Raw genomic sequence first — 18,107 nt, 5'->3', positions numbered from 1 at the left:
CCTGCTTTCCGGGGTGGGGTGGGCCAACACTTTACAATTCAAATTCAATTCAATTAAAAAATGGTCCTTATTGATTATCAAACATGTTAACAATCATACATGAAAAAAGAGCAAAAGCTGGAAAAATCATGCTTACAAGTTGGTTTTGGCACATTATTGAATACATGGTAACATGCATTAAAAACGGTTATACATTTAAAAGTTAATACAATTTAAATAAGGCATAAAAGGCAATGAACATGATGAATGAGTGAATGTAATATGATAATGGCAGACTTGATGGGGAGGAGACTGACACTTATTTAAATGACAAAAATTATTTTATAATGGAGTGGGGATGACCATTTGCATTGCCTTTCTTAGTCTACACACTCATCTTGTGTTGAGTATATCTACCAAAAAAGGCAATTGACTGTTTTTAAATCTTGTTGTTCTTATTGGAAATTGTTGATAGTTGTTTGTACGACGAAGAGATACGTTTGTATGTTTTTTTTGAGGTAGCCATGTCTTACACAATGGATGAGTTGAAAGTGATTTTGCAAATTTTTTACTTAGTGTCAGCCTTCTCTCCTCAAGTGTTGGTAAATTACATACCTGACATGCATTTGAGTATGTAATGTAATTATGTCCTAAGATAATTTTACATACTCTCCGTTGTATTCTTTCAATAACATAGCTTTAAGGGACCCCCCCTCATTTCCATAAAGACCTCGAAAAAGTAACCGTAGTTTTCTTCAATAATCAGGGGCCCGGGAACATTTTTTTAAGAGGGGTGCTGATGAAAGTTGGATGAGCGCGCTTGTCTGGCATGTCGCACATGGCTTTTGCTTGCTCTCCAATAAAAAAGCTTCTGATTGTTTGTTCTAGAGGATTTTCATTTATTATTATTGTATCATTTTATTTGTATTAGTGTTGAAAATCTACTCAACGAGTTTCAGTCAGCAAAGCGGTGGTTTTCATACTGAAGTTTTATGTAAATTATGGAATGGTTTGCCATATGTAATAAGATCCTGTCCATCGGTAGAAGCGTTCAAAGTTATATTAAAACGTATACTTTCAAATAATTTCCATGCATTGCTTCTTTTCCCCCTTTTCTAAATTTGTTCTCAAGCATATCATAAGCTCTTAATTAAAACGCAGTAGCACATTTGCACCTAATTTCTGCGCTTTACAAATCTGCATATTGTATTATATATCTTTTTATCATTTCTCGCTATCACTCACCATCTTGTTATTATTTCCAATATTCTATTTTAACGTATTGTATTTACACCTGCGAATGAGTCCCATTTCTCCAATGTTTAATATACTTTCTTAGGGGATCCACGCTCTACAAGCTTGCTTTTTAGTGGATCCCCTCATTTCCATATCAGATTCTGTTAAAACTATTCTACAAATATTTTGTAACTTGTAATTGATTTGTAATCATTGTTATCATATTTCATTTGTTTTTGTTTATATTTATAATGTATGTTTGATTTGTATTTGCTTGTAATGTTTATAATGGAAATGGAAAATAAAACTTGAACTTGAATATAAATGTAAAAAGCAAAAATTAAAATAAAAAGTTTTCACAACAAAATGGTCCTGAGAAATTTGAAAAGAAAGGAAAAAAATTATTTCGCTACAAAATGAACGTCATTTTGGTAACATTTTCCCATTTTTACACATCTTCCATACCTGGGGGTGCTGCCTATGGAGAATAATACACATAACACCCCGCTTCCCAGGATCATGTCATTAATACACATTATTGCAATATGGTTCGCAAATTAAAGAAACCATGATAATAAAAATCGGTAGAACTATAGATTTTAATTATTTGGGGGAAACCAAAGTTCCGTTCCATGTTTCATGGTTTTGCTACATAAATGTAGCGTCAGAGTATATCATCGGGACAGGCACACGAGGGTGTGCTGATCGGCTAGCAAAATGCTGTCAACTCATTGATTCTTGAAACATGGAACTCTAAGGTATTACACGACGCACATTATAACACAGAATGACAGTCATCATCATCAACAACAACAACAACAACAAAACAATGTAATTTTTATTACCCGTGCAAGTTCCAGAATGAAGCCAAATAGAAACGCCAGCAAAAAGTAGAAGCATCCGTAGATCCATGATTTTTTGGAGTAATGAATATGCGCATCATCATGTACGGTATGATTGCTGATTATATCTATCGCACTTCCCTTTTGCTGATGTATTATTAGGAATTATAACTGCAGTGTTTGGTTTTGTATAATTATGTGCATCCAAAACATGAGGACCTTGGTTTCCTTTTGACAATAACACACATGAAATCCGATCATACCAAAGTATTTTTCCCACGCGTCATGCATGTAGATGGTGGATTTCGAACAATAAACACTTGCATGTATAGCATTCATATCCGCCATAATTATGTTGGAGAAACATGATTTGAAAATTATTGGATATTGTTCACTTTATTTTAGCTTAAAGTGAAGATTGTGAGCACCCCTCCCCTCCGTCGCCCGACTCATTCAAACACAAGAATATCATGGGACATGGGCCATTTCTTTCTTTCTTTCTTTCTCCCTTCCTTCCTTCTTTTCTTTCTTTCTCTATCTTATTTTTTTTTTCGATCTCTCTCTCTCTGTCACTTACCCCTGTTACCTTCTATTTTGTTCTCTCTCTCTTTCTTGTATCCCACATTCCCACTTTGTTTTCTTGTCTTAACCCCACCCCTAGTCTCACACCAACACACACGCATGCATCCGTTTTCAATTGTATGTCAGCAGTACTGTGGCGTACCGTGGTTCGCGGCATCGGGGCACCATCGAAAATTTTGAGTCACTTATGGGCGCGCGAAGTGCGCTTAATACTGATCTAATAGGGAAATTTTAGGGACCATGCCATTAGAAGGATATGTATCTCATCGATCAAATAACGCGAGAGCAAATCAAGTGCTGAAAATTTAGGATTTTCAGACCTACAAAAGGAATAAGAAAGTTATGACATACGAAAGCTTATTTTTCACAAAATACATAGTTATATGCATAATTTAATCAAATTGCAATTCCGAGGATCGATGATGTCCCTCACTCACTATTTCTTTTGTTTCTTATTGTTTGATTATACAATATATTCAATATTTTTTCAAATTTGACAGTAATTAGAACCAACTTAACTGAACCATAAAATGTTAAACGTGTTCAAGGAGAAATAAACTTTTTGTCTCACAGGACAATTAATGGGGGAGAAATTTAGAATATTTCAGATTTCATACAATGAAATACAAAGAAATAGTGAGTGAGTGATGTCATCAGTTCCCTCATTTGCATACCGGCCGTGATGTGCATATAGATGTTTTGTAAAATTAAGCAAAATAAGAAAATGTCATAACTTTCTTATGTTTCATCCGATTTTGATGAAATCTTCAGCGTTATGCTTATTTGATTTTTCTCTGTTCTTTCTGGTCAACTTTTTGTTCTGGTGGACTTGTCCCTTAAAAAAAACCCACAACTGGTTGCAGTGGTGGCCTGGATTCGAACCCAAATCGAAAACTGTAAATGTTGCAACTTTTATTGAAATTTGTTTTTAAAATTACTCGACTGGCCGCATGTGGCCGATGACACCTTTACTGTGACATCACAACTTAGTTCATCCATGCAGTTCCCAACAAAATATATATATTTTTTTGTGTAAGTAATTTGTATTTTGTAGAACCTTTATTTCAAGAGTAAAATGCCTCTGGCATTCTCGCCTGAATTACGTGATTATTTATAGCCACCACGGTCTCGCATTGCTATACAGGCGGGACAGATAACGGCGAGAGGTGGTTGAAGTACATGTAAGTTGTATAATAATCCAACAATCAATGTATTTCAATTAATTAATTGTTATTAGCGGTAAACAATTCTCGCAGAGGAACAATTCATGGAGCTGTATTATTGTGAATTTGGAAGCTGAGTATTGGCTGATTTAGGGGTGATTAAGCCTATATATGCATATAAATTGGAGTCATTTTGTCGACAAAATAAAACAAGGGTTCTTGGGGATGGCGGAATTGGTACACATGACATGCAACTCTTTGAGTTGTATTGCTCGTATTCAGGCCTTTCGGGCCTTATTTTACAGCTAAATATGATAATGCACCTGCTTAAAAATCATACGATTATTAATCAATAATGATTTATCAAAAAATTAAGGTAAAAAAAACCAAAATAAATTTGCATACCAAAGTCACCTTGATAAAATTATTGAATCCCCTTAGCAGATGAAAGGAAACTTCGTGAGCATTACAAATCTGATCAATGGTATATGGGCAAAGAGAAACAAATATGGATGTTTGTAATAAAGTAATTTATTTTTATTTATTTATTTATTTTATTTATTTTTTTTTTGGGGGGGGGCCGAAAAAGAACACTTTCACTCATAAAATGATAGTTAGCAATTCATCCTACCCATGGACGGAAAACCCAGGGGTGGGGTACAATATCAAATGTCCCCCACTATTTGTGATCTTTTATGATGGAAATGAAAGCATGCCCCATCCCCTTTGAGAGTGATAACCTTTTTTCCCATTTTTGGCAAGTCAAATTTTCCGGGGAAGATCTTTGATTCGCCCCTGGCCCCTCTAGCCTTTGGGGAGAGAAGGCTGCCCGTGACCCTACCTCATTATGACGGTGCTTTTCGAAACCCCATGGTCGCGCCTGGTATTCACCCGTCAATGGAAGCGACCCCCCTGGGCGTTACACAAATGGGGCGAGTTCAAGAAGCATGGGGCCGATTGCATGGGCATGGGGGCACGTGCCTCCCCCCATCGGCTGCCCCCCCCCAAAAAAAAAAAAAAACGGGGAAAAGGAGAAAAAGAGGGAGAAAGGAAGAGAAACGTAGTGGGAAAGAAAAAATACTGTTCATTATAATATCATATTCTATAATAACTATGTTATGTCGTATTACATAAGAAACATTTTTTTCTCATATCTTCATGAAACAATTTGCTCAGGGCCTATGCCTTCATTGTTCCTGGTGCTCATATTGTCTGTTTAACGAGATATATAATCCTGTTGTGCTAAACCTTCCGTTTTCAAGTCAATATACACTAAATATATTTCCTCGCACTTCTTCCTGTCGTTTGATTGGTGAGATATGTCTGATCTTCATGAATTCTTAAAATTAATCATTTTCTCTGGTCTGAATATCAAAAATTTTCAGCTCGCGCTTCGCGCTTGCATAATTTGGTTAGTGAAATACGTTTGGTCTTGGTGAATTCCTACAAACAAGCCTTAGAATGCCCACTCTTCAGGTCTGAATTTCCTAACTTTTCAGCTCCTGCTTTGCACTCGCAATATTTGATTTGTGAGATGCGTATGATAATCATGATTACAATGACTACAACAAGTAATTCATGTGTTTAGATGTAATTCTAACAAAATCAGCAAGTATTCGGCACTCGATTAGATCTTAATGGATTCCTTAAAAAAATAGTCATTAAAATATGCCTGTTTGGGGTCAATATGTACGAAAATTTCAGCTTGCGCTTCGGACAGGTACGTATCATAACGAAAAAATTGTTTAAAAAGTCCCTTTATAGTTCTGAATATAAAACAAATTGAGCTCGCGCTTCGCATTATTTGATCAGTGAGATACATATCCGTTTTATGGCATTGTCCTTAAAATGTATATTAGGTCAGCGTGTGATGAGTGCGTTTGCATCCCTATGGAACGGGCATGCCTGCATGATGCAGCTAGCGTGGCCTCCGCCGGGTGCGCTCGCGCAGAGGCGATGGTCGTACAGCGCTCTGCGGCTGCTTTTCACCAAAAGTGCAGCTCCTTGTAGCAGATCAATGCGACCGGAACGGCGTAACGAAAAAATATACGGAGCTTTGGAACGGATTTCTTTAGTGTTTTCTCGATAAAAATAAAATGCTATATGCTTTGGAGCGGCTTTCTTTGTTCTTTTTCTCAATAAGTCAAACATGATATGCCTTGGAACGGAAATTTGATTGTAAAAATGGGGGTCCCCTCCGCGGCACATACCCACTCATGCATTACATACTGAGTGCCCCCCCCCCCCGGGACTTACACTCTTTCATTATTTTTTTTTGGAAGAAGTAGTAGCACAGTAATGATCTTATCAAGATAAGAATCATATTTAGATACTGAGACATTTCTTATTATCATTTTCTTCATAATAATAATTTCATTAAAACAAATGATAGAAAAATCGATGAATATTTACAATGAATATAAAACTCATATTCCTATGAAAATACACTGTCTTATAAAAATGGTAAAAATCATATACAAGGCTCGTATATTTTGCATCAAGAAATATTATTCCCAAAAAGGAAGTGTGTTTTTCTAGACCTTAATCTAAATCAGTGTACCTAAATTATTTGCCGTCGATCGTCTTCCATTGAAAAAGCCCCCACCTACAGAGTTTGACCAACAGTGGTTGCAGCTGAGCTCTTTGTGGCGCTATTTTTTCTCTGTGTTTGCCTGACAGTGCAGTGGTCAGACTCTGTAACAAAGGAGGTGTCCATCTTAAGGCTCCGACTTCAGCATTTAATACCAGGATCCCCAAACCGGGAATGACATGGAGAAAAATTTAGGCCTACTGTAAGAACGGAAGAGTTTGGACTGCCACTGCATTTAAACTTTTATGTTAACAAATTACATCCCCCACCCGAAATCTGATATCATCCTCTCATCGTGAAATTTCAAGGGCGAGGAGAAATTAGAGCGGCCATCATGGAAATGATGCTCATTTGAACGTTGGTGGCGCTGTTGCAGTAATCTGTATCTGAAGAGTGTGGACTGCCATTGTGCACTTAAACTTTTAGTCTAACAAAATTCAATCCCCCCCCCCCCACACAATCTGATGTCATCATCTCATCGTAAAATTCCAAGGGAGAGGAGAAGAGCGACCATCATGGCAATGATGCTCATTTGAACGTTGGTGGCGCTGTTGCAGTAATCTGCACTGCAGCAGTATGTGCACGTCTTGAGGCTAAAGAGCGTGACACACCCAGTGGAGCATGCAGCTACGCAGCTTCGTTGCAAGGAGGTCACTTCGTTGCCGACCTTGAAGACGGATTTCTGCATATGAAAAATGAGATAAAGAACATATAAAGATATCAGGACTATACCATGGACGGTACAGAAAGCAGAGAGGATATTGTACAGGACCGTGCGACCGATCTTATCGTGCAAAGATCTTACGATGTCATACAGAAATCGTATTCTTTTATGCGAAGGCCTATACTGAGATTTTGGAGTGACCTTTTATACACATGTTTAGCCTTTTTAAGGATCCCAGCTACAGTACGAGCGTCGATGCTTGACATTGAGGTGAAGATGTGCTGGACATGTTTTTGCATGTGTCGGAAATAGTGTTGCCATAGTAACAATATACTACAGTGCGTATCAAAAAGTTTACACTTTGAAAAAGCTCTGGGAATTTAAAAATATACAACATGTGGGTAATTTTTTCACATATAATCTTGGGTTTGGGTCTCATCTATCCAATGAAAGTAAAAGTTTTGACAGAATGTTACACTTGAGTGAGCACTGTCCATTTTTGTAAAGCTCGCAAAAATCTGTTTGCGCAGAAATGCTCGTTTTCACACAGTGTCAATGGGAAAGGGCGAAATCAAACTTACGCTGCGATACATTTTTCCTACATTTCCCTTGCACTTTTAGTCAATTAAGATAAAACAGATACATTCAAGCATTTTTAAACAAATTTGCCACCCAAATTAAAATTTCAACACTTAGTAAGCACAACTTTTACCCTTTTTGTGCCAGCTGGATCTGAGGACACAACTGAATCGGAACAAAAGTTTACATCAGACATCTCCAGCACATGTTCACTAAGTTTTTATTATTGAAAGTGGGTCGACTTTTTTTATTTAATACTTGTTCCTCCACACTTTTTCCAAGCTTGACAATGATTAACAAAATGAAATGAAGCCTAATTCATGTTATGCAAATCACAGCTCAGTGTAAATCAAATGTCGTCTTGATGGCCTTGGTGAGTGGGGAGTGGGGCAGGGCGCAATGCACTCTTCGAAGTGTATTGGGCAAGGAAACAAGTTAAAAGAGGTCCAAGATATCTTCAAATCAATTTTACTTGCTAAATTCTACGTGCTCTTCATGATAAAGGTTTACTTTTATTCGCATAGCTATTTCAAAGTTCTGCGCAAATCATTTTTTCACTAACTTTTCAAATGTAAGTAGTACTCACTCAAGCGGAAATATTTTTCGATAGTTATATCGTCATTTGCTTAAATGGATCTGTACCAATGTTAAAATGTGGAAAAATCTTCAGGATATTACAAATCTATAATTTTACAGGATTTTTTCAATGTGTAAACTTTTTTTTTTGATATGCACTGTATATTAGGCAGTCTTAGATTATACTTAGATTGGTCAGTGAAGGAAAGGTGGGAGGGGGGGGGGGGTATGCTTTAAAAACCTGGCAGAAAATAAAATATTATAGGGTACCAGAGTGTGACGTTACCAATTTTCCCATTTTGTGAGTCAGCGTTTTTATTACCATACTTTGGTTGAGCGTGATGAAACACCTCCACAACCCAAACTTGATGGGAGCCGGCCAATAGGGGCCTTGTATGGGTATGACTTTATGAATATATAATCAGCCCCATTGAAATCAATCACTGGCCTGGTTCTAAATGTTAGGAGCCAGACTAATTATACACTGACATCAATGGGGCTAATTATGTATTCATGAGTTCATAATCATATAAAGCCCCGATGGACAGATTCCCACTAAAATTTTGTAATTGCGTGGTTTTTTTAACGTTTCCTGCTGAGGCATGATAATTACGCTGATATGCTTAAAAAGGAGAGAGAATTGTGACGTCATCACTTTGCTACTCTACAATAGCCGGTGACACGACAATTGCTCCTGGCTTTACTCCGTCTTAGATATAGGGTTGTTGTTAGGGTTGCAATAGGGTTTTAAGCTTGTTACAACCGATAATGTCGCACAAAAGCATAATGTATTATGCGTTGACTGCGACATTATGCGTCGGACGCTCTTGGCATAATTTCGCAAACTGCGACATTATGCGTTGGTGCGACATTATCGGTTGTAACATGGCTTAGGGTGATCTTTAGTTCCGTTATAGTGCAAGGGATTTTAAACGGAGTAATTGTCGCCGGAGCTAATGTATTAAAAAATAGATGAAAAAAGACATACCGAAATAAAAAAAAAACTCACCGAGCATTGTCCTGTGCAAGTTTCCGTTGACACCTCACTGCTGGAGACCAACGTAGAATTATCAATCTTATCTTGACAGACAGATCCGCCGCTGACTTCGGCATCGTAACGACAAGAGTAGCAATCCAGTGCGTACAGGGGAGCTGCAAAATGAAAAACAAAAATATGAAAATGAAAATCCATATTTTATTGTTCGAAATGAAATCTTGAATAGAAATACGCCGAAAATTATTTTGCCCAACAGCCACTGTGCGTGTGCAGTACCAGATCAAGGATGGACAGATCAACGTAGCTCTATCCCTTGAATTGTTGTTGACCGCATAACAGGGCAGCAGGAAGCCAGGAACTCCAATTTTTAACGTATTTTTATTGTTCTAACACGGCTTGCCATACGGCCGGGGTTTTAACTCCCGACCTCAAATTTACACTAGCACCCCTACAACAAAAATTGTTCCCAGGGCCGTGGTCACCCCCCCAACCCCTCTGTTGATAAAAAGATAAATCCGCTCCTGATAGTTATATTTCCACAATAAACTCTACTATTTTGTGATGGCTATAAAAACAATCAATAAAAATACATGCAACGAAGTGGTTTGCCGATAACGCAAAGCTTTATAAATAGTCGGCATAACTTTATTTCGTGTCAGACTTTTATGAAATGTTCCTTTTTTTCTCTGAATCTTTTTTTTCTAAACAAATCAAAATACTAGTCTTGCATGTCAAAGACATAATTATGTTTCATCTTGTCCAACAACCTTTAAATTAGACTTTGAATTGATCGACCAGTAGCCTCATTTCTTAAGTATTTTTCCTTACTAACTACACCGTTTTAAGTTGATGAAATCAATAAAAAGACATGCACACAGAGAACTTGTTCACCGACATAATGCAAAGCTTTAAAATTGTGATAAGTTCGCCTTTCCTTGTCCGATTTTGGTGACATTTCTATTTTGTTTGTTTGTTCTTACTATATCTGCTTGAATCATATTATTTAAGTCGGATGAACCCCTTCTAGAAACCATTCAACGTTCAAATAAAATTGAAGCAAGTTATAATTAATATTTTCAATCACTTTCGGAACTATTTAATCTCATGAGAATTATATCTAACTTTAAATTGATTCGTATTTTTTTTCATTTACCTATACAAGCTGCAAGAATGAACAAAGTAATGAGGGTCTTCATGGTGAGGGTGAGTTTGGTTGTTCTACCTGCAGAAAAAAAATTAAACAGTTGCAAAATCTGTCCAACGTACTTTTTCTTTCCAAGCAATCTTCTCCTTTCCCTTTGCTTCTCTTGTTCTTTTTCTTCTCTCCTTCTCGAAACTTTTTTGATATGTTTTTATTAAACATTAAACAAATCAAAACAAATCATAAACAATCACAAGCAATCGAAACATTTACAAAATATTATATCATTAAGCAAAACAAAACAAAAAAGGAAATAAAAGAAAAAAAATAAAGGGCAGCCTTTTTATATGCAATTTTACATCAGCTCTAATCACTTATGATTATGTATGATTTTGTAGATAAAAGAAATCAAATTTTTGAATTATCAAAATGAAGCAGTCACACATGTCCCAATATTAAATTTTACATAAAAATTTGCTCATTCACTGGATTATTTTTTTCTAAAAGCACATGCAATATAGGGGTGATCACAATTGGAATCTCCACTTTTTGAAATGACAAGAAAGAGTGCTATTTTTCTTCGCAATATGATATTCAAGATGTTTGCTGTTTTTTACATAACATTTTTATAACCTTCAAAGTTAGGTGGTTTGCTCTGAAATTTACAAATGTAAACATAGTATTTGAGCAAAAGAAATGAATATGAAAGAAATTTATCAGAAAGTAAACCAAACATTTTCTCAAATGCAGAGATAATTAGCCTCTTCTCTTTCTTGCTCGCTCACAACTTTTATTGAATTTTGCCCGATATGACATATCTGAACCCCTCAAAATTTTGGGGTCATTACGCCCCTGATAATTAGGAGAAAAAGAAGAGAGCTGGCAGTTTTTTTTTGTAATTTTGAATAAAATTGCATATTAATGAAGTAATTCTAGACCCCAACAATTCTACAAAGCTATATACAATGGAATTATGAGAAATAGTGTATTCTAATCTGAATAAATTAGCATTTGCATAGAAGTGTGATGAAACAAATTAGTGGCGGAATGAGCCAAAGATTTTTAAGGGGCTAGATATGACATATCGGGCAAAATTATTTTAGAAAAAGTTGTAAACGAGCACAAATTTAGACATTTTTATCTTACAAAAAAAACTAATTAAAAATATGAGATAATGTTCAGAAAAAAATATATTTCACCATTCTCTCTGGTACAAGAGACTGCTCAGCTACCCTTTCGAGAAAAGCTCCCCCGGTTTTCTCGAAAGGGTGCAGCCACCCCCGCTCCGCGAACGCAGACGAAACAAGCACGTGCGGAAATCCCAGGGGGACAGCGGGACGTACCCTCCCTACTCAAAATAGTAGGGGGGACACAATATCAAATGTCCCCCTACTATATTTTTTGTCTTTTATGATGGTATTTTCATACATCATTCAAAATCGAAATCAAACATGGATTTTAGGACGAGATGACCTTTATTTTGGGAAGATAATTTTTTTTTTGCTTGTCACATTTTCCAGCCCCTTGTCCCCCTACCTTTTGGGAGAGATTTGCGCCCCTAGTAACAAGCCGTGTCGAAGTTTAATAGCTCCATGATAAAAACATGTGAGTTGTGAGCAAACCACTGATCTGTACAATATTCTAAATAGCCAATCAGCGAGCGACCGCCCATTCTGGGGGCCGTTTCATAAAGCTGTTCGTAGGATAAGAGCGACTTTTAAAACGACTGGTGAACCTTTCCTACGCGTTAAACCATGGCCAATGAATATACCATTTACCACAAGAAAGGATCACCAGTCGTTCTTGAAGTCGCTTTTAACTTACGAACAGCTTTATGAAACACCCGCCAGATAATCTTGATATCAGAGCGCAAAATATAACAAGGAAGCCGGCCTAGCACAAATGACTTATAACGCCTCTGCTGGCCATGTCTGCGTCGTGTATACCCATTATCACCGTTATCTCCTTGATCATACCTACAACCTAATGACGATCAGTATGGTGGCCCTGAAGGGACATCGCATATAGACCAAATCGCGAATATTCACGACGAAATTGGCGACGAAATTCACGACATCGTGAATTTCGTCGCGAATTATTCACGACGTCGCCAATTTCGTCGTGAATTTGAAATTCACGACGAAATTGGCGACGAAATTCGCGACATCGTGTAGCAGGCGAGTTGGTTTCAACCCGGCCGCATACCGCCCAGGCAAGAAAAACAAATTCACGACGAAATTGGCGACGAAATTCACGATGTCGCGAATTTCGTCGTCGATATTCAAATTTGCGACGAAATTGGCGATGTCGTGAATTTTGTCGCCGATTTCGTCGTGAATATTCGCGATTTGGTCTATATGCGATGTCCCTTCAGGGCCACCATAGATCAGAGACCCGCTGCAGAAAACGGAATTGACATTTAACACATTGATAACATTGTGTTTTTGTGACTGCGGGAGTGGCGTATGCAGGGGAGGGAGGGTGGTACAGGTGTCCAAACCCCTTTCAATTTTGTTCAAAGCACCCCCCCACACACACACACTTTTCCTAAAGTTTTTCTGAAGGTTTTTTTTACGATCTAAAATTTGTGGTGAAGTCGTGAAGACCCCCCTGCCCTTTTTTGGTTGTCAACATTTCGTTCACCTTGAATCCCCCCCCCCCTCCCCTTCCAAAATCCTGCGTACGCTTCTGGATAGCGGCCTCGGTCAAGTGCGACTCTACAAAAAGGACTGCATTCATCGGAAAAGAAGAAAAAGAAAGACCGGCAAAAAATAGAAATAAAATCCAGTTTTTGAATGTGTTAAATGTTTTGTCTTTCCGTTAATGCCCACTCTATCATGATATTGGTTATGGGATATGAACGTCAAGATTGACTTGACTAAAATGTCAATGTCAGATTGTATAATCTTTGTTTTCCAGAATCTTTTATGGTCAACGTTTCATGCAACATGCTCCATGACATTAGTTTATGTAGGAAAGGCTTTTAAAGAAACTTGTTAAAATAGTCTTTTGCCAAACGGCCATCGTTAGTAAAGAAAAAAAAGAACAAACTTCAATGAAAACAAGAGCGCGGATCGTTGTCATGGGGATTGCTTACACAGTGTACATGCACCCCCACCACCACAAAAAAAAACAACAACGGAGAAACGGTTAACCAGCATTAATAAACTATTATTGAAATATATAAAACACGATTTCCAACTGAAATCCTTCATTAAAACGAAAAAGATGCAAAGTTATATATCAAAATGAAAACTCGAAAAGTTTCCAACTCTTACCTATTAAACTCACGCTGAAGTTGAACGGGTGAACGAATGTCTATGTTTGATGAAAGTCTCGATTCAGAATGATTTCGAAAGCGCCAATGCCCGTTGCCACCATGGCCACCTTCCACTTGAATGGATTGAATTGATTGAAAAAAGGAACAATGTCATATTAAATGAAATATTATTGTCATAATATTTTTCCTTTTTGTCATCGCGCTAAGTGCATCCATCCATTTAGAAAGCTTCAGCTTGAAGCCATGCATGGGCAGTTTTTAACCCCCAGTGGGGGTAATTGGTCAGTTACTTATCGATTGTGAAATGAAGGGCGCTTAGCAACGGATCAAAACTACAACCCTAACATGCCAACACTAGGAAATGAAAACTCGGGTTTGTATTGCTGAACTTGCTGTCGTGAAGGTGGCCTTCAACAGAAAAGGTACCGGCGTTGGCTAACTTTACGAAGCCACAATGATACATAGTAACAAAATGTTGTCAAAATTGACTTCTCATTTCGTAAATGATGAATTGATAGATTCATCAAACTCGAGCGCGAGTTTGTGCTGAATAATTATGGTAGAAATGCACGTTTATAACCATAATTTATACGAAGTACAATACATGTATCCCTATCTAAATATTTAATTTTCCAGCTTTGAAATTTACAATTATGATATGCAAACAAAGTGAAGTGTTGGAAGAAATGCCGATGTTTGTTTACATGTGCATTGCGTCATCATTGCATATTGGTGGTGGTAATACCTGATTGCTAAGAAAGCATGAATGCTTATAAGCAAGCAACCAGAGGACCGACGGCTTAAGGTCCTCTCCGAAGGACCTGGTACTGAGGATTAATGCCTTACCAAAGGGCACTAACGCACCAAGTGGGAATCGAACCCGGGTCACCGGAATACGAATCCCCCGCTAACGACTGAGCTATCGCGCCTGATATTCGGAAACGAAATGAGAAATCAATTTTTGCAGATATGAATACACAAATCAAATAACACTATAATAAACATAGCAGGCAAATTGTATCAGAACAGAGGCATAATCCGATATCATGCAAAAATAACATTTCAACAACTAACGTATGCAGCTAAAGCAATTATAATAATAAAAAATAATAATAGTTATCGACATACTTTCCATAATCTTGGTGCGCTAGTGCCCTTTGGCATGTTTGGTAAGGCGTAAATCCTCACTACAGGTCCCCCGTAGAGGACCTTAAGACGTCGGTCCTCTGGTTGCTTGTTTACAAGCAATCATGCTTTCTTAGCAATCAGGTAAACATCAGCACCAATCACCAATGTTTCATAACGCAAGGAAAAACAAATCTTATGTAATATAATAAAAAAACATGTATAATAACATAAAGTAATACACAACGATTTCTTCTTGGCCCACTACGTATCTCTTTCTTTCTCCCTCTTTTTTTGGGGGGGGTATTACCATGCCACTTCTGACAACCGGCTCATTAATCACTCACTTCCATTATGACACAAAAGCAAACTTTTATTGATATATGGAAAACATATTTTTATTATATTTCACTTATAATCTACTATTCACGGCAGATGTTACACTGATACAATTAATTATTTTGTAAGAAAAGGGAACTGAAAGCCCACAAAAATGCAAATAAATTGTATACAAGTTATTTAATAGAATTACCAATACAACGGAAGACATGCAAAATATATAATACATGAACACACACTTCTGTGGGTTTAGACGAAAAATTGTTACGAATATGCAATCCTCTGTATATGACCATGCCATACAATACGGTAAACTAAGATTTTACTCAAATATAATACCGTAGAATATGAAAATAATAGAGAAATGATACACAGGCCTAAATAATGGATTTTAAAGACGGCTTGACGATTTAAAATGATTTATTAGCGGGCTAGCAAAATACACATTTTAGTTTGTTTTGATTTTGAAAGGGGGCGTGGTTGCCCGAGAAAGGGCTCGTGACCCGACCCGTAAAGGGCGGGGCAGCGCTTTTTGGCGCCCGCGCCAAAGAATTTGGGCACAATGCCAGACATTTGCCGCGGTTGAGCTATGCGCGGATAAAAGTGCGGGGAATGCTTCATTTTTCGTTTTGGCTTTCAATGAAGAGAGATGACGGTGCATGTGTAAAGCGTGCTTACAAAATTTTTTGAAAATTTTCTTTCGGCACTGGCAACTAGGCCTAGGTGGCAGATATTTCGACATTTGTCTAGCTACCTATACCGGATATCTACACAAAGGATTCATACTTTTATTGGATTATACAGACGCTGATTTCAGTTTTTTACTGTCTTCAGACTTCAGCCTCAGGAATTGTTGCCGTAGAACTAAGACTAAGTTAGCTGTGCCGATTTGTGGACCTAAAAGATTCAGTTTGCAACTTCAGGATTGAATTTTTTCTTGGCGGTTCGCTTGATTGAACTTTGGAGGTGATTGCATCCAGGATTCATTGGACTTGGGCTGAGTGACGGAGCTTCGAGTCTAACTCTAGTTTCGCGAGTTGATCATGCCAAAGGTTAAGGCCAAGAAAATAACGACCGCAGGTGCGAGGAAGGGAGATGACACACCGAAGAGGCGGCCGGGTCGGCCGAGAGGTCCACGGGCGACGTCAACCCCCGCAAGTGTGGATCTGGGGCTGGGAGGCGGCAACAACGGGCCAGGAAGGAGCGGTGAGTTAAATCCCTCTCAGTCTCAAGTTGTCGATGTTGATGAAAAAAGTGGTAGGCCTAGGTCTAAAGTTGGTGATAAAATGGCAGAGCTAGATCTAGATCTAGTGGGGCGGGAAGGCCAGGCGCCCGTGGGCAGATCTATTGCTTGGCATGAGATAGTAGCTCAGGAGTCGGATACCGGTAGCTCGGGGCAGGCTCAGCCAGCAGTTTCAGTGCCGGCGCGGTCGGCAGGGGTAGCCGAAGATCTAGGCCTAGATCTAGTGGAGGTCGGTGTTGAGAGATCTGAGCCCCAGGCGCCTAGGCTTTCTGCCGTGTTGGGGGCACCGGAACCATTTATTAGCGCATGCGACCCACTAGGTGTGGAAGTGGCTATCTCACTGAAGGAAAAAATTTGGGCAAGTGAATATATAGATTTGGGAGTGCTCCTTAAGCATAATAATGCACGTGATGAGTTTGGGGCCTTGAGTGTAGGTGACACCACTTTGAGTTTGTGTCAATCGGGATCTGGTCTTGGTTTGCAACTTCAACCTCAATCAAAGGCTAAGAAAATCATGTCGGTAGAGCAGTGGACTTCGGTGTTTCTAGTATTTGCCTCAATTTACGCTGAGAAGCACATTGAAAGGAGCAGGGAGCTCATGAAATATATGGATTTGATAAGGCATGCAGCCCGTGCGTTTGCAGGTTATGGCTGGCGTGACTATGACACTCAGTTTAGGAGCAAGCAGGCGCGTTTACCCGGGCGATCCTGGGCGAGCGTCGACGCCGAGTTGTGGTTGATGCTGGTGGCCTCTAATGGTCCGCGGCAGCGCCACAATTTACCCCATGCCCCTCGCCATCAGTTCTACAGAGGGGAGTACGGCGCGAGAAAATCTTTTCCCTTCGGAGGAAAGGGACCCGGAGCCAATGGCACACCCAGCCGAGGCGTGTGCTTTGCCTTTAATAGAGGCAAGTGCATGCGAGGCAAAGCTTGCATCTATGAGCACAAGTGTTCCCGCTGCCAGGCGACAGGTCATGGGGCTAAGCAGTGTAGCCAAGGGCGGGCCGGTTCCAGTCCCGCTGGCAGTAAATAGGTCTACGGCTAGTGCGGTGTCGTCTATTGCTCCGACCCCTATTAAGTTAGCACGTTTGGTGCCCATGTTAGCTACTTATCCTAATCAGGAGCATGCTCAGTGCTTGTATAATGGTTTTAAGTTTGGTTTTTCATTACATTTTGAAGGGGACAGGGTCCCATTGGTTGTTAAAAACCTGAAATCAGCATTCGAACACATGGATACGTTGAAAAAGAAATTGAGGGATGAAATAGACTTAGGTAGGATAGTTGGGCCTTTTGTTGTTCCTCCCTTCGAGAATATGAGGTGTTCACCAGTGGGGTTGGTGCCCAAAAAGGCCCCAGGGGAGTTCCGTATGATTCAACATTTATCGGCACCCAGGGGAAATTCAGTTAATGATGGCATACCGGAGGGGCAGTGTACAGTAACATATTCGTCCTTTGATTCGGCGGTAGATATTGTGGCGCAATTGGGGCGGGGTGCCCTTATGGGAAAGACTGACATTAAGTCAGCTTTCAGGCTCTTGCCTGTTCACCCAAAAGATTTTGAGTTGCTTGGGATGTATATAGATGGTCGTTACTATTTTGATCGTTGTTTGCCGATGGGCTGCGCAGTTTCTTGTTCCACTTTTGAATGTTTTAGTACTTTTTTAGAGTTTTGCGCGAGAAAAGTTGCGAAGTCGCAAAATATTGTCCATTATTTGGATGATTTCTTTTTTGCAGGCGGCCCTGCCTCGGAGGATTGCAGGCGGGCAATGCA

The 18,107-nt window shown here is 39.0% G+C and overlaps 2 protein-coding genes across 2 annotated transcripts; one reads left to right on the top strand and one right to left on the bottom strand.

Moving 5' to 3' along the window:
• Positions 1–6,851: 6,851 nt before the first annotated feature.
• Positions 6,852–13,816, bottom strand: LOC121430467. Its single transcript, XM_041627734.1, has 4 exons — positions 13,628–13,816; positions 10,362–10,430; positions 9,221–9,363; positions 6,852–7,074 (listed from the first exon to the last, which is right to left on the bottom strand). Exons 2-4 carry the CDS (start codon positions 10,402–10,404, stop codon positions 6,868–6,870), a joined length of 393 nt encoding a protein of 130 aa, XP_041483668.1. The 5' UTR covers positions 10,405–10,430; positions 13,628–13,816; the 3' UTR covers positions 6,852–6,867.
• Positions 13,817–15,754: 1,938 nt separating this feature from the next.
• On the top strand, positions 15,755–17,078 carry LOC121431068 (the record flags this gene model as incomplete). Its single annotated transcript, XM_041628541.1, has 1 exon — positions 15,755–17,078. A coding segment is annotated over exon 1 (942 nt), but the record flags the coding sequence as incomplete, so codon positions are not given.
• Positions 17,079–18,107: the final 1,029 nt, after the last annotated feature.

The sequence above is a fragment of the Lytechinus variegatus genome, chromosome 17 (genome assembly GCF_018143015.1).
Source record: "Lytechinus variegatus isolate NC3 chromosome 17, Lvar_3.0, whole genome shotgun sequence".
Lineage (NCBI taxonomy): Eukaryota > Metazoa > Echinodermata > Echinoidea > Temnopleuroida > Toxopneustidae > Lytechinus > Lytechinus variegatus.
This window is presented reverse-complemented; position numbering and strand designations above follow the sequence as displayed.